General features: G+C 41.8%; 3 protein-coding genes across 3 annotated transcripts in view; all 3 read right to left on the bottom strand.

Annotated features, from left to right (window-relative positions):
* mmp24 (matrix metallopeptidase 24) overlaps positions 1 to 26,178 on the bottom strand; it is an 88,459-nt gene that overhangs the window by 12,319 nt on the left and 49,962 nt on the right. The window contains exons 6-7 of the mRNA XM_028575801.1: positions 6,300 to 6,461; positions 734 to 948 (exon numbers count right to left, since the gene is read on the bottom strand). Of these exons, the coding sequence (XP_028431602.1) occupies positions 734 to 948; positions 6,300 to 6,461 (377 nt within the window). The remainder of the gene's footprint in view (positions 1 to 733; positions 949 to 6,299; positions 6,462 to 26,178) is intronic.
* LOC114554862 (nuclear factor 7, ovary-like) lies at positions 9,689 to 11,262 on the bottom strand. Its single transcript, XM_028576931.1, has 2 exons — positions 11,185 to 11,262; positions 9,689 to 11,100 (listed from the first exon to the last, which is right to left on the bottom strand). The coding sequence occupies exon 2, from the start codon at positions 11,081 to 11,083 to the stop codon at positions 9,689 to 9,691; it is 1,395 nt and encodes a 464-aa protein (XP_028432732.1). The 5' UTR covers positions 11,084 to 11,100; positions 11,185 to 11,262.
* LOC114554149 (nuclear factor 7, brain-like) lies at positions 18,597 to 21,579 on the bottom strand. Its single transcript, XM_028575802.1, has 2 exons — positions 20,379 to 21,579; positions 18,597 to 20,274 (listed from the first exon to the last, which is right to left on the bottom strand). Exon 2 carries the CDS (start codon positions 20,254 to 20,256, stop codon positions 18,868 to 18,870), a length of 1,389 nt encoding a protein of 462 aa, XP_028431603.1. The 5' UTR covers positions 20,257 to 20,274; positions 20,379 to 21,579; the 3' UTR covers positions 18,597 to 18,867.

The following is a 26,178-nucleotide window of genomic DNA, read 5'->3' as shown; positions in this document are numbered from 1 at the left end:
CCAGCACTAGACAAAACAATGGACCCAAAAACAAGACGTAAAATGGCAACAAGTTTTGGTGGGTGAACAGAACACAACTCATCAAAAAGAGTGTATATCAACAATGCAAATTTACAACAGGCAGCTTTTCATAGAATTAAAAGAAACACGGATGTTCATTTTTTCCAACAAAGCTTTGCACCTTGTGATGACTGAAGACGATCATTTTTAATCTGAAATAACATCTTCAGAGGAGCAGCAGAAGTGCACCAAACATCTGTGCTGATTTTAGAGATATTAGAGTGTGAACGCAGTGGTGTAGTCTAATGTATTGTAGTGGGTATACTGTACTGTATATGTTTGGGCCTATACTGTATACATGGGCCAGAATGGGCCTGTTGGGGGAGGGGGAGCATTTCATAGTGGGGGGTCTGGGTGTCCTCCCCCAGGGAAGTTTTGAGCATCAACAACTTAATTCCCTGCATTCTGACACACGTGTATGCACCAATTTGCGGTGAAAATCCCTTTATTTAGCTTATGAGAAGAAGAAAAACACAGATGACAATTCAAAATATATCAAAATTACAATGCAAAGTATGTTATTGCGTGTCATTGGGCATTTTTAAGTGGGTATATGGAAATCCTGGAGCTTTCTTAGTGGGTACCTGTGTATCACGTAGACTACACCACTGTGTGAACGTGTCTTTTTTTGTCTCTGACCTGGCGAGTGTTCACCGGGTTTCCTGTTGCTCACCTTGAAGACGAACATCTCCCGTCTGAAGAAGGCCACCGTGTTGAAGTTGCCGTCGCAGATGTTGGGTTTGCCGTTGCCAGGCAGCGCGGGCCGGTCACCGGGCGGGCGCGCCGGGCGGGAGTGGCGGTCGTGCTTCCGCTCGGAGGTGGAGTGTGTCCGTCGGGAGGGTAAGGTGGGTAACGGCCTGGTGGGCTCCAGCATGGCCGTGGGGATGCCTGGAGACGGAAAAACATCCATGACAACAAGATTGAGTTCTGTGTGCGGGTCTATGAAACGGGGTCAGCCCTATGGTCCCACAGCCCAATGGTCCCACAGCCCAATGGTCCCACAGCCCTATGTTCCCACAGCCCAATGGTCCCACAGCCCTATGTTCCCACAGCCATATGTTCCCACAGCCCTATGTTCCCACAGCCCTATGTTCCCACAGCCCAATGGTCCCACAGCCCTATGGTCCCACAGCCATATGTTCCCACAGCCCAATGGTCCCACAGCCCTATGTTCCCACAGCCATATGTTCCCACAGCCCTATGTTCCCACAGCCCAATGGTCCCACAGCCCTATGGTCCCACAGCCATATGTTCCCACAGCCATATGTTCCCACAGCCCTATGTTCCCACAGCCCAATGGTCCCACAGCCCTATGGTCCCACATTTCTAAATTCTTTCTTAAAATTAGGCCCTATGTTCCCACAGACAAGACAGGACATTTTCAAAATTAGGTCTTGTGTTCCTATATGTCCCTTCAGTTTAAGCCCTATCCTCCCACAACATTTTTAAGGGTTAGGCCGGCCACACACTGGCTGCGTGGCGTGAGCATGTCAGCTGCGTGGCGTGTCCGTTTATATTTCGTCTCCCATGTTAACAGGTTAGAGCTTGCACACTGCCTGCGTGTCACGCACGTCTCAGCGCCAGTTGGTGGTTCAGTTACCCCCCCCAGAATAGGTGGCTGGGTAGAGAGCACCGCTGCCGCGGTCGTAGTGCACTCGGTCGTAGTTCCCACGGCTCTGTTGAATGTGAGAGATAGCCACGCCCCCTGATTTGCATATAAGAACTGGAAATAAATAGGGAGGGAAATAAATAAATGTGGCATTAGGAAATAAAAGTCCACGGAAATACATAAATGTGGATTTATGAAAAAAAGTACCATGAAATAACTAAAAGTAAAACCTTTTAATATATTTAACTAATTGATTCATTGTTATATGAATATTTACATTACATTTAATTATTTATGTATTTATTGGATAATTTATTTAATTATTTATGTATTTATTGGATCATTTATTGAATTCATTATGTTTCTCAAAGGCATAATTATATATTTATTCTTTCATGTATTTATTCATTTATTTATATTTTTATTCATTTATTTAATATTGAATTAAAGGGCATTCCATACGCCTCGAACACCGTATCCAGGTCTTTCTGCTGGAGAGCCGGAGCAGCGAGGCCAATCAGATCACCTCTCAGCAGCCAGACACAATAACAGGCTTTGTTATGCACACCGAACACAAGAGTTTCCCTTCAACACGGACTGGAAATGTCACCTGCGTATCGTGACCTTTAACGTAAAGATCGCTTTTTGAAAAAGGATTCCTGCTTTGAAGATTAAAGGAAACCCGACCCATGTAACTGAAAAACGAAAACAGTTAGAGCTCCAAAGATGAATCGATTCTGTTAAATGTCAACTATTAAATTAAATTAATCGCCAACTATTTCGAGAATCCGTTTTGTCATTTTTTATAAAAAAAACTTCCAAAACGTCTCTGCTTTCAGCATGTCTAATGTGAATATGTTCCAGTCTCTTCTCTCCTATGTGACAGTAAACTGTTATAATAATAATAATATAATTTTTCACTATTTTCGGAAAGCTTTGATGAAGCGTAATTTAAATTTTAAGACAGACACTGCTTGTTACCTTCGTTTTCAATCTCGTACATTTTGTGTGTGTCTCTGCGTGTGTGTCTGTGTGTATCTGTGTGTGTATGTGTGTGTCTGTGTGTGTGTGTGTGTGTGTGTCTGTGTGCGTGCATCTGTGTCTGTGTGTGTGTGTGTGTGTGTGTGTGTGTGTGTATGTGTCTGTCTGCGTGTGTCTGTGCGTGTGTGTGTCTGTGTCTCTGTGTGTGTGTGTGTGTGTGTTTTTGTGTGTGTGTGTCTGTGTGTGTGGGTGTGTCTGTGTGTGTGTGTGGGTGACTTTGAGAAACACTGATCCACATTTTTCACCATTTTCTGACATTTTAGAGACCAAACAACTCATCCGTTCATCCAGGAAATAATTTGACAGATTAATCGACGATGAAAATAATTGTTAGTCTGTATGTCATCTGGCTATTTGTATTAAATATTAAATGAGATATGGATCTGATGGAGATGTTCTTCACTAACACATATTTTCGGGGCCAGCAGACACTTTGACTTTCCATTCCTTCTTTGTGTTATGTTATGTTGCACTACATTACAACAGAAAGCTGCCGTGGTTGTTTTCGGGACAGACAGAAAGACAGCATGTTTGTTCTCTCTTCACTTAAAAGAAAGATCATGTAAGGCATCTTCTCTGAAATGGAACAAAGAGTCTCTGGTGTAAACACAAAAGAAAAAAAGACACAAAGTCACACTTTTTTGTCTTCTTTTACATCTGTCTCTTTCCAGGCAAAGAATGATCCGAACTGTATAATGATTTTCGGCAGGCTGCTCTCATGAACCGTTCGTACATTTAGCTACGAAAAGGAAAGCACTGTAATTTGTATTTATTCCACGTTAGCGCCACATTAGTCTGTATCGTTCCACTTCTCTGCAGGGGAAATCCAGACAGCTAGCTAGACTATCTGTCCAATCGGAGTTTTCTGTTGCACGACTAAAACTTTACTTTTGGGCATTTTAGGCCTTTATTTGACAGGCCAGCTGAAGACATTTCGGGCCCTATTTAAACGATCTAAGCACACAGCGTGAAGCGCCTGGCGCAGGTGTGTTTAGGGCGTGTCCAAATCTACTTTTGCTAGTTTGACGGCAGTAAAACAGGTCTGTGCGCCGGGTGCATGGTCCTAAAGGGTTGTACTTAGTGTCTTCATTAATCAGAGGTGTGTTTTGGGTGTAACATACAATAAACCAATCAGAAATCATCTCCCATTCCCTTTAAAAGCCAGGCGCGTTTGGACCTTGGAGCATTGCTGTTATGATGAAGGATTTGCACCGTAATATTGACATTGATATTTTTATTATATATAATCGTTTGCATGTGTGTGTGCTGCTGTGCATCCCTGTGTGTGTAACAAGCATAGTGTGCGTGCTGTGCATAAGCCTAGGAGCATTTTACTAATTTGCTGTTAAAATAACAATGAAATGCTGCGTTATTGACTTTAGACCAGGTTTTTGTTGGTCAATGGTGTGATCACTTCCCGCTGCCTCAAGATAGGAATACACCCAGAATGCACCTGAATGCACCTGAACACACCTCCCAAAGATGGGCGCAGGGGCATTTGCTGTTTAAACAACGCGTGCACTGGACGGGAAACTGACAACTGGGTCGGTCTTAAACTAGCAAAGACACTTGTGTTGGGCTTTGCGCTCCGCCTGGTGCAAGATAGGGCCCGAAATGGGAGAGAAGGGGGGGAATGACATGCAGCAAAGGGCTGCAGGTCGGAGTCAAACCCGGGCGCGCTGCGTCAAGGAGTAAACCTCTTTATATGGGCGCACGCTCTACCAACTGAGCCATCCGGGCACCCTAAAACAACTTTTCCACCAAAACAAGTTCCTTCCCGAGGTATATTTTGCAGAGGCACCGTTGCAGTTTTTTTCTAATCTTAATTAGTTGTTACTGTGCCTAAACTTGAACTGTCGGTGCAGCAGGACGCCCACTTTTTGTCAGCTTTTGTCGGCCGCTGAAAGGACCGTCAGCTGACTGTCCTGTGCAGCCCGCTCCCAGTCACCTGTTCTTGTGACCTAAAAAGTTTATAGATTAGTGACTAAAAAGTCTATTAATAATAGAATAAAAGTCTATATCTTGGACACTAAAACGTCTATAAATAAGAGAATAAAAAGTCTATAAATAAGAGAATAAAAGTCTATATATTAGACACTAAATCATCTATAAATAAGAGAATAAAAAGTCTATATATTAGACACTAAAACGTCTATAAAGAGACTAAAAAGTCTATAAATAAGAGAATAAAAGTCTATATATTAGAGATTTAGAGACTAGTGGATCATGAGAATGTGTTGTTTTCAGCCTGATGCTGCTTTACATTCATACATATTTCAGCCAGCACAGCGCTCTGCCGGACAACACGTCTTCATAACTCAGCCGCACACTGGGTTTTAAGATTAATAATTCATATTCAAGGTGTGCTGCTTTTTGCCTGTGCAAGTTTTTGCTTTCAGGTCTTCCAAGTGAAGTCAAGTGTTCCTTCACTCTAAAGGCTAACTTTGTTTTTGTGTTCAACCTGGACCCTATTTTCCCATGTGTTTGTGTGTAAGTGAGCGATGGAAACAGCTATCTTTAACATTGGCCCTGTATAAGGTTCAGGTTCAGGTCACTTTATTGGTACCTGTAGGTAAACTAGGTTTACAGTCTAAGAGGCCGGACATCCTTAAAACTTTGTAGACCACCACATAACATGCAACACACAAAACATGAAAACATATAAAACAGACAGTAGAACATTGACAAAAAAAACTAAACAGTACATGACCACATTGACTGTTTTTAAAGCGGCGAATCAAGCTACAATGTAACGTTAACGGGCAATTAAGCTTCAACTACCGTCCACTTAAAGTTCTGTTTTTGCTGCTGACAGACTCAGATTATTATTCTAAGTGTCTGACAACATTATGGAAAGGATCCCTACAGAGATAGACCTTTTTGTAAGGAGTAAGATCCTTTTTGTTTAACATGAAACTGCCCCGAAATCACCATCACCAGACTCCATGTAAATAATCAGTGCTTTTATCTGTAACACTTTACTTGAAAGTTTCTACATAAGAGTGACATGACACTGTCATGAACACATGACACTGTCATGACACATGAACCCTAACCCTAACCCTAACTTGTCATGACAAAAACCGAATGACAGAAGCGTTATGTCATAAACGTTTATGCCTTGTTTATAATGTTTATGACACGTTCATGACAGTGTCATGTCACTCTTACGTAGATACCTTCAAGTAAAGTGTAACCGTTTTAGCATTGTAAAACACACTTCATTCAAAGTGGAAAAAAGCATTTTCTTCTTTTCTGGCATTTCCACTCATTAAAATGCACAAATTGAAAGAGCCTTAAGTATCTTAAGAGTCTCTCTCCTGACAGAGACTTGGCCCTTTTTGGATGCTCAGAGTACTCTTTAAGCCCCCCTCTACACATTCAAACAGCTTTACTGATGGTTCTAGTTCTTTTATTTATGCATGCACTTATGCACTGATGTTGTCTGTACCGGTCTAATATACCGGTCTAATAAACCAACAAAAGAACAACACATTGTCCTCTTAAAGGCTTATCTTCAACATGCTGGAAACACAGCTGTGGAATAGGTCATCAACATGACGGAACAATGAAATAAATAACGTCTTACCGTAGATTTTCTGGATGCCCTGCAGGTCGTCCAGAGGCAGTTTGAAGTTGTGCGTGTCCATGTACTGATAGAACGGAGCCATGATGGCGCTGGGGTCGTTGGAGTGCTCCAAACCCAACGCGTGGCCCAACTCGTGGACCGCCACCAGGAACAGATCATTACCTGGAGAGAGAGAGGGAGGGAGGTGTAGAGGGAGAAAGACTTTTACAACACCATTTTTATTTACATATTTATAATTTGTAGTGCTAATGCATAGAAATCTTAGTTTTTGTTTAAAAAATACGTCATCCAGTAAAAACCAAATGTCTATCAACAAGAGAGAGAGAGGGGGGAGGGAAGCGAGAGAAGAAAGGGGGGAGGGAGAGAGAGGGAGAGGGGAGGGGGAGAGAGAGGGGGGACAGAGAGAGAAAGAGGGAGGGGGAAAGAGAGGGAGAGAGAGGGAGAGAGAGAAAGAGGGAGGAGGAAAGAGAGAGGGAGAGAGAGATGAGACAAGAATAAAATAGATTAGAGAGTGGGATGAAGAAAAGCAGTCAGAGGGTTCATATATACATTTAAAGTAATGAACCATTTTCAATCTGTTCCCAGAATTAAAAATAAAGTTAATTGGTTCTGAACAATGATTGGCTGTGTGGTGTTTTTTTTTACTTTACTAGTTATTTAAACTACTAGGGCCTATCTATGAAATTAGAAGTCAGTTCTTGACTTGCTGACTGTGTGAGCCCCACAGCGCTCTCAGTAGAGAACAAATTGTCACACGAGGACTCCATGAAGACACCCGAGACTGTTGATAATCACTCCATGCACATTTATTTGTTACATTTTAACAAATCGGATAAATCAACTGACCACAGGCTTTTTTGTTGCTTTTCCCAACTATTTTTTGTTTTTTTTTACATTTTCTGTGCTTATTTCGAATCCCATATTTTCTAATATAATTTTTTTTTTGAAAACGGGTCAAATTTGAACCAAGGACAACATGAGGATTAAAACATGAACCCAATGTGTATTGAATAAACACCCATACTGATACATGATTGATAGATAGTGAACATTTCTATACTTATGTTACTTAGAAAGAAAAGTAAATATATATTAAGGACCTGTAAAATATCTGGATCCCAAAGTATAATTACATATTGAGAGTACATGTGTTTGATTATAATTGATTATATGACAGACATTACAATACAAAACTATATCTAATAAATTATTTAAAATAAGAGTGTACTTTTTCCTACCACATTTACCCCCTTGGGTGACTCTTGTCACCCACTTAATTGTGTGGTCCTTCGGGTCCTTGTGACCCAAAGGACAAAACAAGGGTTAATACAGCACCTTAGTGCTTGTTTGTACAACATTATGGTCAGCTTAAACTGTGTTTAAATGTGCTCTAGAAACAAACTTTCTTACTTACTTTACAAGAGACAGGGTTTAGAGAGCAATTCTCAACAAAATAAACGGAAGTACATAACCCTTGTGTTGTCCTTTGGGTCCCGGTGACCCGAAGGACAACACAAGGGTTAAGAAGGAAATAGGATAGACGTCCCCGGGTTCCGGGGACAGTCCCCGGTTTCGGTGACCTGTCCCCAGAAATGTCCACAGTTTTCACTGTGACAGACCCGAAATTGGAATGAAATAGTCGTGCACCCTACACGCACAGGCTGAAGACAGCCAGAGCAAGCCACAAAGCTCAGAGATGTTCTAGAATGCCCATATTTTACGATGCTACAATTACTGTTTATTTACATGGAGCCTGGTGGGTTTAGTGAATGCAATATCACTGACTTTTTATGTTTTAAAAAAGGATCTTACTCTTTAACAGAAAGGTCGACCTCCTTAGAAATCCTTTCCATAATGTTGTGAGACACTAATATTAATCTGAGCCTGTCAGTGGAAAAACAAGCACTTTTATGAATGTAAATAAGCTGGGCAATTGACGTCCAATTAACTTACATTGTAGCTTGTTTCACCGTTGCCGACTGCAGCAATTTTGTTCAAAACTGGACCAACGTCAAAGGAAAATATTTCCTCAATAGTTTTAATTGTATCCGATACTCAATGCGCTGGTGCAGAAACAAGCCCAGCGTGAAGCAATAAAGCAAAAGCTGTCAGTAGCGGTTTAGTAGCAGTTTAATGTAGCGAGTTAACATTATATATATATATATATATATATATATATATCTCACTTACAAATATGAATATATGTTTCTACTGGTATGCTTCCTAGTGACATTAATACAAAAAAAGAAAAAAACTATTCTACCTGTGTATGCATGGTTAAAATTCTGAAGTGCAAAATAGTTCAGGCTACAGCACAAATATTTCCATCCATAGATAAGAATAATCAAGTCTAACCTCTGAATTTCTTTTCAAAGTGCACCAGATTAATGCATTGAAATGTTAAAATAGACAATATTTTCTTACAGGGGAGAATGCCCATGGATCCCCCTAGGGGGGCTCGTGCCCCAGTGCAGTTCTAGGTCTAGTGACGCCCCTGGGGCAGTGTCTTTTAAGTTTTACAAAGATTAAAAATTACCTTTTTTGGAGGTATTTACGCTTGTGAGCTGAAAATGTCCCCGGATTTTGTCTCAGAAATCTGGTCCCCTTAAAATAGGATACACTACCACAACTAGGGTAGAGACATGCCTTTAGGGTCCTATCTTGCACCTGGCGCAGCACACGCTGTGCGCTTAGTTCGTTAAAATAGGGCCCTTAATCTGTCCCTGCCTGTATTTTCAAATCCACCCTTGTCTTCTTGGTTCATGCACTTTGCGCACAGTAGAGAACCTTTCACATATAGAGAGGTGCTAGTACCTGAGGTTGGAGGAGATTGGCTACGGCTTGGTCTAGGGTTGGTCTACGGTTTCCACTCACGTACAAATTCTAACATTCAGTGATTGCTTCATTGTTTTTTGGGGATCAAATGAGCTTCTACAAAGTGTTTTCTGTCTTCATGGTTTTATGTCTTCATGGTTTGACACAGGTCAAAATAATAAAACATGAACAACAATTTAAAATAAAAACAGTCTCGATAACAAAAAGAAAAAGGCTAAATGAACCAAAAGATCAGAAACTAAACAAAATAATTTTACACGTGAAAAAAACAAAACATGCTTTCAACTGCAGCACTTCTTGCAATTTTTTGGATTGTATTGTAAATCGCTTGGATGAAAGTGTCAGCTAGACGACTGTAAAGGAAACAAAAAGGTAAGCTAAAACAAAAAGCAGATTGTCAAACTAAACATCAAACAATAAGTGAAACAAAATGTAAGCGCATTTTTGTATTAATGAGACATTAGAAGGACTGGTTCAGATTAAGAGGTTAAATTCAGAAAACCTTTCCCTTTACGAAATAAAAATCATCATGAATATAATCATCCTCTTTATCTCTAACTGCTCTGCTCCACTGTCACACACACCTTCACTGGTAATATCTTCAGTGGGACTTCATCCCCAGTGTTTATGTATGGAAACATCTTCTCAGTGAAAGTGTGTGTGAAGGTGTGTATGTGTGTGTTAGTATCAGCATCAGAGAACGACAGCTTTCCTCTGTTCCAGTCCAGAGTCACTCTGATCCTCTGGAGCTTCTTCTGCACTACGAGATCAGTGGCTGGAGCTGGTGCTGACCATGCTGAGTATTTACCTTGATGCAACATTATTCTCCATAATCCAGACTCTATTTCTCCCTTCCTCTGGAAAGACTCTGCTAACACACCCAGTACCCAGGCTGCATTGTCTCCAACCTCAACATCCCAGCATTGAGTTCCTGAGTTAAAGCCCTCAGAGCCCAGGACAGAGCAGTATTTATCAAACCTCTCTGGATTATCAGGAAGTTGCTGTCTCTTTACTCGTCTCACACTGGTCAGATCTTCAGACAGGATGAGGTTGGGTTTAGCAGTGTTTGGGTCCAGAATCACAGGAGTGTAGGAGACCATGTCCTTCATCTTGTTCCAGATGTTGAAGCTCAGGTTGCCCAGGTGTTTGGCCTCGTCTATCAGAGCTCCTGAGAGCAGCTGTGGATCATCCAGCAGGGGGCGCTGCTGGACTCTTTCCACTGCAGCCTTGTAGTTGATCAGGAATGAGACGTCTTCAGCTCTCAGCTGCTCCTCTGTGGCTCTGACTGCGTCTGAAAGAGCTGCTATCTCTCTGCTCAGAGCCTCCATCTTCTCCTTCATCCTCTGACTCTTCTGCTCCTCTTCATCCCACAGTGCAGCCAACCTGGCCACCTCTTCCTCTTCTAGAAACTGGTGAAGCTTCTTAAACTGCTCCTTAATCTCCGTCTCTGTGTGTTGGGCCTGGAGCTTCATGTGTTCTGCTGTCTGATCAAACTTCACTTTAACTTGATCAAAACCCTTTAACTTCTCCTTTAAGGGCTCCAGAGTTTCCTGAAGTTCCTTCTTGTGTTGTCGTGCAGCTTCATCGATGGGTCTGATTCTGTGGTTGGAGTGTGTTTCTGAATGTAGACAGACAACACACACTGGCTGCTGATGATCCAGACAGAATAGTTTGAGTTTCTCAGAGTGCAGACTGCAGAGAGCCTCTGAAGCCCTCTGATCTCTCTCCAGTAAGAATGGATCACAAAGGTTCTTTAACACCAGGTTACAAGGTGGTTCATCCCTTGAAGATCTTCTGTTACAAAGTGGACACTCCAGTGTTGGTTTCTCCATCCACCATCTCTGCAGACAGTCTTTACAGAAGCTGTGGCTACATGACAAAAGAACAGGATTTCTAAAGACCTCATGACAGACCGGACAGCAGAGATCCTCCTCTGATCTGGAAGCCATTTTGTCTCTGAGTGAAGCTGAAAACACAGCAGACAGAAAGAACAGTCAGTCATGGCTCCCCTCCTTTCTCTACTATCTTTACTGTTTATAGTCAAACTCACCTTCAGTGTGTGGAGTGTCAGCAGGTTGAAGCAGCAGTGTTGTAGTTTTCCACTTTTCTCTCCTGTAGCTCAACTCACTCAGAGGAAGTTGTTAGTTTGATCTGAAGCTGAATCTGATCCTCTGTTTTTCCGTCTGTGTCTCTCTGTAGCGAGGACAAAAAAGAAACCGTTTCCTGGTTTGACTCAGGTGAGTCAGTTGAAGGGTGGAGCTCTGTCACGCCTCATCTGCTAGTGTAGTTGTTTCACCTGTACACAGGGTATGTCTCATTCCTTCCTTTCCGATTCATTGCTGATATGTTGACTGATAGTGTGCAGTAGCCTGATGCAACAGCTATGTTTCATCTTTAACAGGTTAAACGTAGGTTTAATATAGCGGTTTAGTTCAAATATAATTTAGTATCTCAGGAATATTATGGGTATATGGGTATGTATTCTAAAAGCAAGACAAAAGGAAGAGGTACAAGAAAGCCAGGAAGAGCAGGGTTTCTGCAGGTTTCATCAAGTCAATTTTAAAACTTTTTAAGACCTTTTTTAGACCATTATGAATGAATTAAGATCTATATCACGACATCAACAAAAACAAATCAGATGTCAGAGTCCGGAAACATTGTCTGAAACAATTCCCCGATTTCCTCATTAGCATTATAGGACTGATGTCTAGATTGGCTGCGAAAATTGGTAGCATGTTGGTCTCATTTGTAGTTTTAATACAGCCAATTATATTTGGACTAGTGAAAGAAAGAACTACAACACCACAGAATAAAAAAATAAAAAATTCCAGTGCTGCGGGAACATTTCAACGAGAATTACAGGTAGCGTTACATGGACGTGGAAAAATTAAGACCTGTTGAAAATGATTTAAGACCTAGAACACAATACTTCAGCAAATTTGACGTTTTAAGGCCTAAATTTTGATTTTATTTTATTATAATTTCCTTTACATAAATAAAGACTTGTGCACCATTACTTGATGCAGAAAAGGCACAAATTGTTGTTCATAAAAGACCAACAATAACTAAAGTCTCGACCCTAACTGAGACGTCCACCTTAATACTGTCATGTCCACCTTAAATAGAAGGACTCCTCCTCTGATTAAATGATTAACAGCAGAATTCAACCTCATAAACACTTAATAAAACACTTTTACAGACACGGTCATCTTTTCTTTATTACATCAGATAGAAACTTGTTCATGTATACATTTAAAGTAATAAAACATTAATCTAATGTATCTATTATCTGGACTAGAATTAAAAATAAAGTTTGTTGGATCTGAACAATGGTTGGCTGCTCAAACATGCAGTTATTGATACATTGCTTCATTGTTCTTTTTTGGGATCAAATCAGCTTCTACAAAGTGTTTTCTGTCTTCATGGCTCCACTGACACACACACTAGTCAAACTAATAAAACTTGAACAACAATTTTAAATGAAACAGTACCGATAAAAAAGAAAAGGGCTAAATGAACCAAAACGATAGAAACTTAACAAAATCATTTTACATGTGAAAAAAACTAATCTTGCTTTTAGATGCAGCACATGAAGCAGTGTAACGTATTTGATGCAGATTGTCAAACTAATCATCAAACAAGAAGTGAAACAAAAACTAAAGCATATTGTTGTATTAATGAGACATTAGGATGACAGGTTCAGATTAAAAGGCCCTTCAAGAAATAAACAACATGAATATAATCATCCTCTTTATCTCTAACTGCTCTGCTCCACTGTCACACACACTTTCACTGGTAATATCTTCAGTTTAGTCCAAGTGTTAATGAATGGAAACATCTTCTCAGTGAAAGTGTGTGTGAAGGTGTGTATGTGTGTGTTAGTATCAACATCAGAGAACGACAGCTTTCCTCTGTTCCAGTCCAGAGTCACTCTGATCCTCTGGAGCTGCTTCTGCACTATGAGATCGGTTTCTGGAGCTGGTGGTGACTGTGCTGAGTATTTACCTTGAAACAACCTTATTCTCCATAATCCAGACTCTATTTCTCCCTTCCTCTGGACAGACTCTGCTAACACACCCAGTGACCAGAATGAACTGTCTCCAACCTCGACATCCCAGCATTGAGTTCCTGAGTTAAAGCCCTCAGAGCCCAGGAGAGAGCGGTATCTATCAAACCTCTCTGGATTATCAGGAAGCTGCTGTCTCTTTACTCGTCTCACACTGGTCAGATCTTCAGACATGATGAGGTTGGGTTTAGCAGTGTTTGGGTCCAGAATCACAGGAGTGTAGGAGACCATGTCCTTCATCTTGTTCCAGATGTTGAAGCTCAGGTTGCCCAGGTGTTTGGCCTCATCTATCAGAGCTCCTGAGAGCAGCTGTGGATCATCCAGCAGGGGGCTCTGCTGGACTCTTTCCACTGCAGCCTTGTAGTTGATCAGGAATGAGACGTCTTCAGCTCTCAGCTGCTCCTCTGTGGCTCTGACTGTGTCTGAAATAGCTGCTATCTCTCTGCTCAGAGCCTCCATCTTCTCCTTCATCCTCTGACTCTTCTGCTCCTCTTCCTCCCTCAGTGCAGCCATCCTGGCCTCCTCTTCCTCTTCTAGAAACTGGTGAAGCTTCTTAAACTGATCCTTAATCTGCGTCTCTGTGCGTCGGGCCTGGACCTTCATGTGTTCTGCTGTCTGATTAAACTTCACTTTTACTTGTTCAAAAACATTTAACTTCTCCTTTAAGGGCTCCAGAGTTTCCTGAAGCTCCTCCTTGTGTTGTCGTGCAGCTTCATCAATGGGTCTGATTCTGTGGTTGGAGTGTTTTTCTGAATCTCTGCAGACGAGACACACTGGCTGCTGATGGTCCAGACAGAAGAGTTTGAGTTTCTCAGAGTGCAGACTGCAGAGAGCCTCTGAAGCTCTCTGATCTCTCTCCAGTAAGAAGGCCTCACACAGGTTCTTCAACACCAGGTTACAAGGTGGTTCATCCCTTGAAGATCTTCGGTTACAAATTGGACACTCCTGTGTTGGTTTCTCTGTCCACCAGCTCTGCAGACAGTCTTTACAGAAGCTGTGGCTACATGATAGAAGATCAGGATTTCTAAAGACATCATGACAGACCGGACAGCAGAGGTCCTCCTGTGATCTGAAAGCCATTTGGTCTCTGAGCGAGGCTGAAAACACAACAGACAGAAAGTACAGTCAGTCATGGCTCCCCTCCCTTCTCTACTAACTTTACTGAAATTTATTTTCACTTTGAGTCGTGTTTTCAAGTCAAACTCACCTTCAGTGTGTGGCGTGTCAGCAGGTTGAAGCAGCAGTGTTGTAGTTTTCCACTTTTCTCTCCTGTAGCTGAACTCAGAGGAAGTTGTTAGTTCTGAAGCTGAATCTGATCGTCGGTTTGTCCGTCTGTGTCTCTCTGTAGTGAGGACCAAAACCAAAACTGTTTCCTGGCTTGTCTCAGGTTTCCTAGGACAGTGAATGCATGACCCGCCCTACTCTGCCTCAAAGGACAAACTGTTTCCTGGCTTGCCTTGGGTGAGTCAGATGAAGGGTGGAGCTCTGTCACACCTCCTCTGCTAAGTGTTGTTGTTTCACATGTACACAAAGGTGTGTTTCCTTCCAAAGGTCAGGTTTATTGCCGATATGTAGACTGATAGTGTGCAGCAGGCTGATGCAACAGCTATGTTTTATATTTAACAAGTTAAACATAAGTATCCCGTCCGTCTGCCCTTACCCACACACGCCTCTGCAGTAAATACCATCTTTTGTGTGTTTGAGTTTCAATAACTGCTAACATGTAAATATTTTTTATATTGTATTTGAAGACATTTTATTTCCACAACTTTTTTAAAAGTGCATTCATAAACGATTCTTTGCAACAGCAAATCATTTCCAACTTCATGCAGGCCTAATTGGTACTATTAAAATCATTCATCACAAAATCAGTAGGCCTATCCACAAGTCAACAAAACATGCTTAACATGTGTTATGATGTCGGGGGTCTGGGGGTCCACCACCTGAAAATGTTGACCATTAAAACACTTCATTTCATGCTTTCTATTTGTATGCACTTATTTCTTCCTTTTTCTGAATCAATATGCTGGAAATATCTTTATCGGAAGTGAAACATATATTACAATCCAAATATAAAAACATAATGGAATATTGCAGTAAGGCTCTCCGGCCTTCTATATTGTGTTATTCTCCTTTAGATCTGCTTCTCTAATTATATCTGAGTCAGCACACATGTAGCTTAGGCATAATTTACTCTTACCTTCTCTTTTGCATCTTTTGTTGAGGAAGTAACCTCAATTATACATTATTCATTTTAATTTATTAATAAACCCCTGGACTGTAATACTTCAGATGTTTGAGCAAGATTTCTGTGTCCAAAACTTTGTGCACATTCAAAATATAACTCATTCCATCTGTGTTCTCTGAGATTTGGAGGAGTCGGGATATTTTGTGAAAAATAAAGTTATAATAGGCTATTACAAGAATAAAGTCACTATATTTAATAAAATAATCTACCTGCACCATAGTCTGCTGTGCATTACGTGATTGCTCTGCTGATACGGTAGATCTCAGACCTTCTGACAGACTCAGAGCCCCGTTCGGTGGTCTCTGAATGAGACAAAGTTTAGGGAAGTGGCTGTACACTGCTCTACATCAGAGATGGAAAACTGAAACTACAGAATACACGGATCTCAAACGCAACACATCTGCCACAGCATGTCGACAGCAGACCGTGTCCTTTATAAACCTGAAGCTGCACAGCTTTTTACAGCGAGAGTGGACACTAAACATTGTCCGGTTTTATATTTGTCAGTCAACTTTTCAAAATACATTCAGGGCTGAAGCCCCGGCAAAATCAGCTGACACCGCGTCTGTCAGTGGGAACAGTGAGGCCGCGCTTTGATGCGCAGAGGTGTTAATGCGGGGATGCACTGCAGAGAGAAATAAACGCAAGTCGTCCTCCACCCGCAGCCTTGATCTGCATTTGTTTTTGTGCAGCCTCAGACCACGACCAGGTGAAACCTAACTTTAACTCATGATCATATTTCCTACGTTTTTTGCTGTGTCCTGTCTCCAACCTTAATGCTGACTTCTGTTGACTTGGGACAAGGAAACGATAAATTTTAAAGCTAATACACGCACGAACAATTACCGATATCAATAGAGCTGCATACAGAGTTATTTTTTCTTGGAGTGTCGCTTCCCCTGTGGCTCTTTGGCGCCCCCCAGGGGAGGCGTGCCTCACCTATTGAAAACCCCTGCTTTACATAAATAAAGACATTTGCACCATAACTTGATGCAGAAAAGGGACAAATTCTTGCAGAAACATTCACCAGAATGCAGGAAATTAAGTGTTGACATTCAAAATATCAATTTTGCTTAAAAGTGGAGAAACATACATACCCCTCCAAAGTTGAACCCAAAGTTACGCCCTTGATGTACAATCAGCAATAATGTTATTCAAGTTCATAAAAGACCAACAATAACTCAAGTCTGGACCAAAACTTAGATGTCCACCTTAAACGTACAATATGTAACTTTCTGCCGCTAGGGGTCTCTCAACCAAAACAATGGACGGTAAAACTGGACTTTTGATGACGTTGGGAAGTTGCATGGAATTATGTGAGTTTTTAGTGTTAAACACCTTTGCTGCCGGTTAGAATGCATCAGTTCACGGACGAGTTTACCCATTCATGTTTATTCACGTTACGTTTATTCATGTTATTGTAATAAAATAGCTGCAGTTTCCCCAACATAATTATGTTTTTCTTGATTAGATTTTTATTTGTAGCTGACCAGTTAGCTATTTTGCCAGCAAGCTAACAGTAGCCAGCAGCTAAAACACAAAATATTTCACATATCAATGTCACCTTTTGGATGGTTTCAACACCGGGGCGGACGGGGTTTGTTGTAACGCTAGCTAGCTACTAAACGAGGCTGAGAGACGGGTGTGGGTGGGGATTGTCGGGGAAATCTCCGCGACAGCGAGCCAGGACGTTCGATGTCTGTTGTGCAGCAGCCGAACATCTCCCAGCTGCCCGGAATTATCTCCCCTTCACTTTTCAGTAATCTTAACTTTTCGTTTTGATGCTTAACCCACCTTTTGTCGGGTTAATTTAGCTAACCGTAAAGACAGCTAAACGCGAAGGGGGGAGAAATTTGGCAGGGAGGAGATTTTCGGTACATACACCGGTAGCACTACGGAGATGTAGCTACCGCTATGGATGGCCGCTGTTGTGACTCGGTGCTGGGTCTGATATAGTCTGTTTCCCAACGTTTAATTAAACTGCCGTTAGCGTCGTAAGTGCCAGGCACTGGAGATAAGTTCTGGCCGGGGGTTGCTGTAATGAAAGTAGCTGGCTGACAGCTGACTGGGGGCTAACGGTTACTAGCTAGCTATATGTCCCGGGGCTGTTGTCAGCTGTCATCCCGACTGAGTCTTTCTGCGCCGGAGGAGTGAGGCAGACAGACCGGGGTGTGCTACTTTGGCTAAATTAGCATTAGATTAATCGTCTATCTATACAGCTAACGTTAACGTTACTAGTGAAGTTATTCGTAGGTTAGCTCAGTCCTGTTAGCTGTGGTCGAAACAGTCATACTAAAAATAACTTTATTAGTGTGTTGAACGATGTTGTAACCTCATAATGTTACCCACAAAGCATTAGCATCAACGTTAGCACATTGTAGTAACGTTAAGCTAGTATCGATATTGAACTTTCAAAATAGATAAGGTTTCTGTTGTATTACTGTGATAAAAAGTGGGATGTAATTAATCACAAAATGATGCTGTATGGCAAAAAAAAAAGCAGTATTACAGTTACAAGTATTTTTTTTCTGTGACATTGTATGATTTACAATTACTCCTGAAGGTTTCATCTTGGTACCAGTGTTCTGACGGAAGTTAGAGTAACTGGAGGGTGAAAGGTTATATGACGCCATTGACGGGCGACTAAAGGAAACGTGCTGTGTCTGAAAATAAAATAACAGATTTCTTTGGGTTTGACATTTGGTGAAAACATTTGGGATAGTGTAAGAACACAACTCATAAAAATATATAAGATGGGTATGGTTGTGTTTAGACATTTTAAAGCAGAAATGTTACATATTGTACCTTTAAAACTGACATGTCCACCTTAAATAGGACTCCTCCTCTGATTAAATGACACTTAATGAAACACTTTTACAGACAGGGTCATCTTTTCTTTATTAAATCAGATAGAAACTTTTTCATGTATACATTTAAAGTAATAAAACATAAATTTATTGTAATTATAATCTGGACTATCATTAAAAATAAAGTTTGTTGGATCTGAACAATGGTTGGCTGCTCAAACATGCAGTTATTGTTATATTGCTTCCTTGTACTTTTTTTGGGATCAAATAAACTTCTACAAAGTGTTTTCTGTCTTCATGGCTCCACACACACACAAGTCAAACTAATAAAACTTGGACAACAATTTAAAATGAAAGAGTACCGATAAAAAGAAAAACGAAAAATCATTTTACATATGAAAAAAAACTAAACTTGCTTTAGACTGCAACACATGAAGCACTGTAACATAGTTGATGCAGATAATGTTCATGCAGATTGTCAAACTAATCATCAAACAATAAGTGAAACAAAAACTAAGCATATTTTGTATTAATGAGACATTAGGATGACAGGTTCAGATTAAAAGGCCCTTCAATAAATAAACATCATGAATATAATCATCCTCTTTAACTCTACCTGCTCTGCTCCACTGTCACACACACCTTCACTGGTAATATATTCAATTTACTCCAAGTGTTAATGAATGGAAACATCTTCTCAGTGAAAGTGTGTGTGAAGGTGTGTATGTGTGTGTCAGTATCAACATCAGAGAACGACAGCTCTCCTCTGTTCCAGTCCAGAGTCACTCTGATCCTCTGGAGCTGCTTCTGCTTTAAGATATAGGGGAATGGACTTGATGTTGACTCTGCAAAGTATATACCTTCATCGAACTTTATTCTCCATATTCCAGACTCTATGGTTCCCTTCCTCTGGGCAGACTCTGCTAACACGCCGAGTGACCAGTGTGTACTGTCTCCAACCTCGACATCCCAGCTGTGAGTCCCTGAGTTAAAGCCCTCAGAGCCCAGGACAGAGTGGTGATAATTAAACCTCTCTGGATTATCAGGAAGCTGCTGTTCCTCTCCTACTCTCATACTGGTCAGATCTTCAGACAGGATGAGATATGGACCAGCAATGTTTGGATCCAGAATCACAGGAGTGTAGGAGACCATGTCCTTCATCTTGTTCCAGATGTTGAAGCTCAGGTTGCCCAGGTGTTTGGCCTCGTCTATCAGAGCTCCTGAGAGCAGCTGTGGATCATCCAGCAGGGGGCGCTGCTGGACTCTTTCCACTGCAGCCTTGTAGTTGATCAGGAATGAGACGTCTTCAGCTCTCAGCTGCTCCTCTGTGGCTCTGACTGTGTCTGAAAGAGCTGCTATCTCTCTGTTCATAGCCTCCATCTTCTCCTTCATCCTCCGACTCTTCTGCTCCTCTTCTTCCCTCAGTGCAGCCAACCTGGCCTCCTCTTCCTCTTCTAGAAACTGGTGAAGCTTCTTAAACTGATCCTTAATCTGAGTCTCTGTGCGTCGGGCCTGGACTTTCATGTGTTTTGCTGTTTGATCAAACTCCTTTTTAACTTGTTTAAAACTCTTTAACTTCTCCTTTAAGGGCTCCAGAGTTTCCTGAAGCTCCTCCTTGTGTTGTCGTGCAGCTTCATCAATGGGTCTGATTGTGTGGTTGGAGTGTTTTTCTGAATCTCTGCAGACGAGACACACTGGCTGCTGATGGTCCAGACAGAAGAGTTTGAGTTTCTCAGAGTGCAGAATGCAGAGAGCCTCTGAAGCTCTCTGATCTCTCTCCAGTAAGAAGGCCTCACACAGGTTCTTCAACACCAGGTTACAAGGTGGTTTTGCATTTGAGGATGTTGTCTTACAGACTGGACACTCTCGAGCTTGTTTCTGTCTCCACCATCTCTGCAGACAGCCTTTACAGAAGCTGTGGCTACATGTCAGAACAACAGGATTTCTAAAGACTTCATGACAGACCGGACAGCAGAGATCCTCCTCTGATCTGGAAGCCATTTGGTCTCTGGAGTGAATCTGAAAACACAGCAGACAGAAAGTACAGTCAGTCATGGCTCCCCTCCCTCCTCTACTAACTCCACTAAAATTTCTTTTCACTTTGTTTTTTTAGTCAAACTCACCTTCAGCAGTGTTGTAGTTTTCCACTTTTCTCTCCTGTAGCTGAACTCACTCAGAGGAAGTTGTTAGTTTGGTCTGAAGGTAAATCTGATCCTCTAATTTTCCGTCTATGTCTCTCTGTAGCGAGGACCAAAAACAAACTGTTTCCAGGTTTGCCTCAGGTGAAGGGTGGAGCTCTGTCACGCCTCCTCTGCTAAGTGTTGTTGCTTCACATGAAACACGGGGTGTGTCTCATTCCTTAGTTCTGATTCATTGCTGGATATATTGACTGATAGTAAGAGGGTGACACGGGAATCAATCGTCTCTTCCATCCCATCCGGAGCCCACGAAAATATTCCCGTCACATCCCGATCTCGTGACTGCCCCCCCAAATCCTGTCCTGTAAAATCCCGAGAGAAAGACTCCCGAATCCCGTATTGTAAAACCAAGACAAAAGGAACAGGTACAAGAAATGAAGACCTATGTCACGACATCAAAAAAACAAAGTCAGATCAGCAGAGATCCTCCTCTCATCTGGAAGACATTTTATCTCTGGGGAAAGCTGAAAACACAGCAGACAGAAAGTACAGTCAGTCATGGCTCCCCTCCCTCCTCTACTAACTCCACTGAAATTTATTTTCACTTTGAGTTGTGTTTATAGTCCAACTCGCCGTCAGTGTGTGGAGTGTCAGCAGGTTGGAGCAGCAGGGTTGAAGTTTTCCACTTTTCTCTCCTGTAGCTGAACTCACTCAGAGGTAATTGTTAGTTTGGTCTGAAGCTGAATCTGATCCTCTGTTTTACTGTCTGTGTGTCTCTCTGTAGTGAGGAAGGACAAACTTCCTGGCTTGCCTTGGGTGAGTCAGATGGGGGTGGAGAGGGGGAGCTCTGTCACGCCTCCTCTGCTAAGTGTTGTTGCTCCACATGTATACAAAAGTGCCTTTCCTTCCAGAGGTCCGATTCATTGCTGACATGTCGACTGATAGCGTGCAGCAGGCTGATGCAACAACTATGTTTTATGTTTAACAGGTTAAACTTAAGTTCAAATATAATTAAGTATCATGTTCCACAGGTTGAATGTTGGTTGAATGTAGAGGATGAAATATAATTAAGTTCCTCAGGAACATTCTGGGAATGTACTGTAAAGGTGTGAGCTAAATGCAAACCAGGACAAAAAGGAGGAGGTACAAGAAAGACAGGAAGAGAAACATCACTTTTAACATCACTGACAGTCTTTAAAAAAATATTTAAAAAAAAAATGTTCACAGCAGAAATCAGGCAGGAAACAGAAAACAAGTGCTGCGTTGTTCTGCTGACAGGCCTTTCCACTATTTTTTTGTTGAAAAAAAACAAAAAAAAAACCTCAACATCTGAAGTGGAAGAAAGGCTCCCCAGTGAGGACACAATGGAAAAGACCAAAGATGCAGCATCAAACGCAGTGGGAAAAGTGAGAAAAAGTTAGTCTGTGATGCTGTTGACTCGTGAGCAGCGTTAATACGAATCTCACATCAAAAGGAGAGTTTGTGGGAAGTGGAACCGACTGTCAGCTTTTGGATCTGAAGCTCCTGTCACTTTTTAGAGTCCGGCCTGAGCTCTGAGCTTCTCCGACGGGGATTACTTCAGAGTGCGGCAAACTGTTTAGTGCCACGTCAAGTTCACACTTACACAAAATGAGATTTTAAAGTATATAATCTGTGAATGCATAAGTAATGTGCTGCTGCTTGAAGGTTTTAAAACATGCCAGTGAACAAGCACAGGGTTTTTCCCAAACGTTTGGAGGCTTAGGGTAGCCGTTTTTGGGCACCACCTACGCCAAATAAATGTAAAATAAATTTGAGCATTGAACTAACTAAATTACTTTTTGTCAGGCTACATTTACATTCCTATGTTTTGGTTTCTAAGCGGAGTTTTGAGCCAAAAGTGATCTTGATACACCAAGTGTTTTTAGCTCCAGTTGAACAACTAATCTCCGCTTAAACTAACACGCCCAAACCAAAATATCTCATCAACATTCTGGTATACTGGGCATAAACAGGAGACAGCGTGGGGACTCCGCCCACTGCTGGTAGTTGCCATTGTAACGTTAGTAGCTTTAGTCTCAGAGAATGAGACGTTGTGACCGATAGGACCTAATCAACCCTGCAGATTCCAAACCAAAACGGGTCAGAAGTGTTTCCAAATATCTCCATTTTAGGGGCTCGGAAATTCCAGAGTAGGGGGAATGAGAGGGGGAAACACCAGAGAAGGGGGAATGAAAGGGGGAAACACCAGAGCAAGGGGAATGAGAGGGGGAAACGTAGCAGAAGATATTCATTTTTTAAGACGCAGAATTATCCCCAACTATTTCTGAAAACTCAGAATGTTCACTCTTCTTCAAGCAGAAAAACAGTCTGCTAAGACTGCAGATGTTCATTCTGAAACATTGCTGAAAATTGTAAAAAAATAATAATAATAACAATTTAAAAAAAAAATCTACATATTCTGTTTTGGGTATGCTAATGATCAGTTTTTGGGGTGATTGATCATCTTCAATCAAATTAATGGTAGGGGAAAAACTGCAACTACTCCAACCATTCACACTTGTTATTACAACTGATCAAAACAGCAAGAAAGAGGATAGAAGGCCGTTATCCCGAAAGTCATGTATTCCTGTGAGGTTTATTAAAAGCATCAGGCTCTCTGTCATAATCTTAAGAGCTGCTGTCAGACGCTCAATGACTTCTTACGCTCCGTACACAGAGCTCAAAGTAATACATTGGCTCGGTAATTGGTTTGACTCTGTTTGAACCTAATTTCAGAACCTAATTATCTTTTTCTCTTTACTCCAGCAGGTCTGTTCCAAGATTACAGCCAGCATTCCACGCACAGACTCTGTGAAACTACACAGATGCTCAGACGCTGATGTTTTGTTTCTCTTGCAAATGTACGGCCAATTCTTTCTGTCTGTTTTCTATGCTTTCAGGAGATGCTGAAATACTTCAGCCTGTCCCTCTTTGGCTAATGCATTTTAAAGATGGAGGCGCAACATGGCGGCCGTCATTCGAGTGACTCGCTCTTATGTATTCTGAATAATTCTGAATGGCAGATTCTACGAGAATACCTTGATTAGTTGGTGGAAGTAATTACACATGAATGCCCACATATTTGTGAAAGAACAAAGAGGTTTTTGCTAAGAATCAACTCAAGACATTACACAATGTAGGTTTAAGATTAGAAAAAAAGATTGTGGTTTTAGTTAAAACAGCGGTCCTCTCAACTAGACTTCCAGGGACACAAACACCTGTTTCCTGGGTGAAAGTCTTGTGTTTTCTCCTTAACTTCTTCAGGACATGAACACCTGTTTCCTGGGTGAAAGTCTTGTGTTTTCTCCTTAATTTCTTCCAGGACATGAACACCTGTTTCCTGGGTGAAAGTCTTGTGTTTTCTCCTTAACTTCTTCAGGACATGAACACCTGTTTCCTGGGTGAAAGTCTTGTGTTTTCTCCTTAATTTCTTCCAGGACATGAACACCTGTTTCCTGGGTGAAAGTCTTGTGTTTTCTCCTTAACTTCTTCAGGACATGAACACCTGTTTCCTGGGTGAAAGTATTGTGTTTTCTCCTTAATTTCTTCCAGGACATGAACACCTGTTTCCTGGGTGAAAGTCTTGTGTTTTCTCCTTAACTTCTTCCAGGACATGAACACCTGTTTCCTGGGTGAAAGTCTTGTGTTTTCTCCTTAACTTCTTCAGGACATGAACACCTGTTTCCTTGTATTGTTTTCTCCTTAATTTCTTCAGGACATGAACACCTGTTTCCTGGGTGAAAGTATTGTGTTTTCTCCTTAATTTCTTCCAGGACATGAACACCTGTTTCCTGGGTGAAAGTCTTGTGTTTTCTCCTTAACTTCTTCCAGGACATGAACACCTGTTTCCTGGGTGAAAGTCTTGTGTTTTCTCCTTAACTTCTTCCAGGACATGAACACCTGTTTCCTGGGTGAAAGTCTTGTGTTTTCTCCTTAACTTCTTCAGGACATGAACTCATGTGACATGAGAACAGCCTGAAATGGTTTTTTTTTTTTTTTTTTTTTTTTATTAAATTCTTCCCTTTCTCCCACCAGTTCACACCCAAACACACACTTCTGTTCCTACACATCCCTTTTTTCTCTTCCTCCTCTAGCCTTTATATCTTCGCTCCCTACAACTCTCTTTCTTCCACGTCGCAGGCAAAGATAAAGATGATTTTACAGCACAAGACGTAAACTCCATGTTCCCCGGCTTGAGGAAATTCCCACTGGGCGGTCTCTCTCTCCCTCTCCCTCTCCCTCCCTCTCCCTCCCTCTCTCGTTGTCAGTCTATAGTCTGCTTCGACGCCGTGCACTGATGATAACGGCTCCTTCTATCATGTCTGCCCCCGCCAGTCGCCTGCCCGCCTGCGATAAAGATGACGTTTGATATCGCTGTGATGAAGACTGTCTCTCAAGTAATCCCAGTTTGACGTGTCCACAGAGTCTTTGTTTGCTTTGTTTGGCTCCAGCAGTTCCCCCCGCCTAAATGTTCATTTAATTTCTTTTGGACGTTGCATACCAGAGATAATTTCGTACAAGCGGCGTCTGAAATTAACTTTTTGGCTCAATTGCCAAGTTCTGGTAAAGCACAAAACAAATTACCTGCCAAGAATGTGTTTCCCTCTCCAGCCAAATGACATTCCCATCCACTTCAGCTGTACTTTGTGTTTGGTGCCAATAAAGCGGGGTTTATGCTTCTGCGGAGGCACTACAACTGTAGTGAAAGCACAACCCTATCACCAGAAAAGAAAAATGGTATTGGAACATCCTGCAAATATGCATTGCATCCAATGCCAATGCCTGTATTGTGTTATATATCTTTTTTGAGCATGTAACAGGTTTACAAATTGAAAAAGCCCAAAGTCCTCCCCAAAGAGACTTACCATCTCCAACAGAAAACACTGTTCACAAACTGCTCCAAACAGCTCTAGCTCAGTCCAGCCTTTACTTCAGAGACAAACGTGGTCACTTTGGAACACACGATATAATGCTCGCCTAGCTGCTAGCGTGGCACGCCATGTGCTTCTGACTGGCTAGTAGTCCTTACCTAGGTACTGTCAGGGCACGCCCTCATATTCTGCTTCTGACTGGCTAGTAGTCCTTACCTAGGTACTGTCAGGGCACGCCCTCATACTCTGCTTCTGACTGGCTAGTAGTCCTTACCTAGGTACTGTCAGGGCACGCCCTCATACTCTGCTTCTGACTGGCTAGTAGTCCTTACCTAGGTACTGTCAGGGCACGCCCTCATACTCTGCTTCTGACTGGCTAGTAGTCCTTACCTAGGTACTGAGCATGTGCGACTCCCAACAAAAGATGTTACAGCAGTGAGATGTCTCACTCTGTAGCTAAAACAGAGAGCTCAACACACAGGGTGAAAAGAGGAGCTGCAGCAATGTGCAGTACAACAAACATATGGTGTTTTCTGAAAATTAAACCATGTAAACCTATTCTGGTACAACCTCTAAATACAATTATGAACCTTAAAATGAGCATAATATGAGCACTTTAAGGTATTGTTAAAATTAAACCACTGAAATATTTCGGTTAGGGTGAGGAGGAGACAACCTCCCAGACCACACGTACTTTTTGCTTCACGACGTAAAAGACACGACTTCCTGCGTTGCGATGGACGGAAAATCCGAGCTGCAGATTCGTCCGATATGGAATGGAGACACGTGGTCGTGTCTGTGATGGGTTTATCAGCTCGCCCCTCCCGGGGTTAACAGGTTCATCACAGGCGCCGTCCCTCAGCGGCGGCGGGAAGAAAACAACAACAACGGGC

The sequence above is a fragment of the Perca flavescens genome, chromosome 4, assembly GCF_004354835.1.
Source record: "Perca flavescens isolate YP-PL-M2 chromosome 4, PFLA_1.0, whole genome shotgun sequence".
Taxonomy (NCBI): Eukaryota; Metazoa; Chordata; class Actinopteri; order Perciformes; family Percidae; genus Perca; species Perca flavescens.
The sequence above is the reverse complement of the archived record's forward strand: the minus strand, read 5'-3'. Positions and strand labels throughout refer to the sequence as shown.

Bases quoted from the DNA above. Each gene is read 5' to 3' on its own strand.
- LOC114554862 (XM_028576931.1), bottom strand. From the start codon at position 11,083: ATGGCTTCCAGATCAGAGGAGGATCTCTGCTGTCCGGTCTGTCATGAG.
- LOC114554149 (XM_028575802.1), bottom strand. From the start codon at position 20,256: ATGGCTTCCAGATCAGAGGAGGATCTCTGCTGTCCGGTCTGTCATGAA.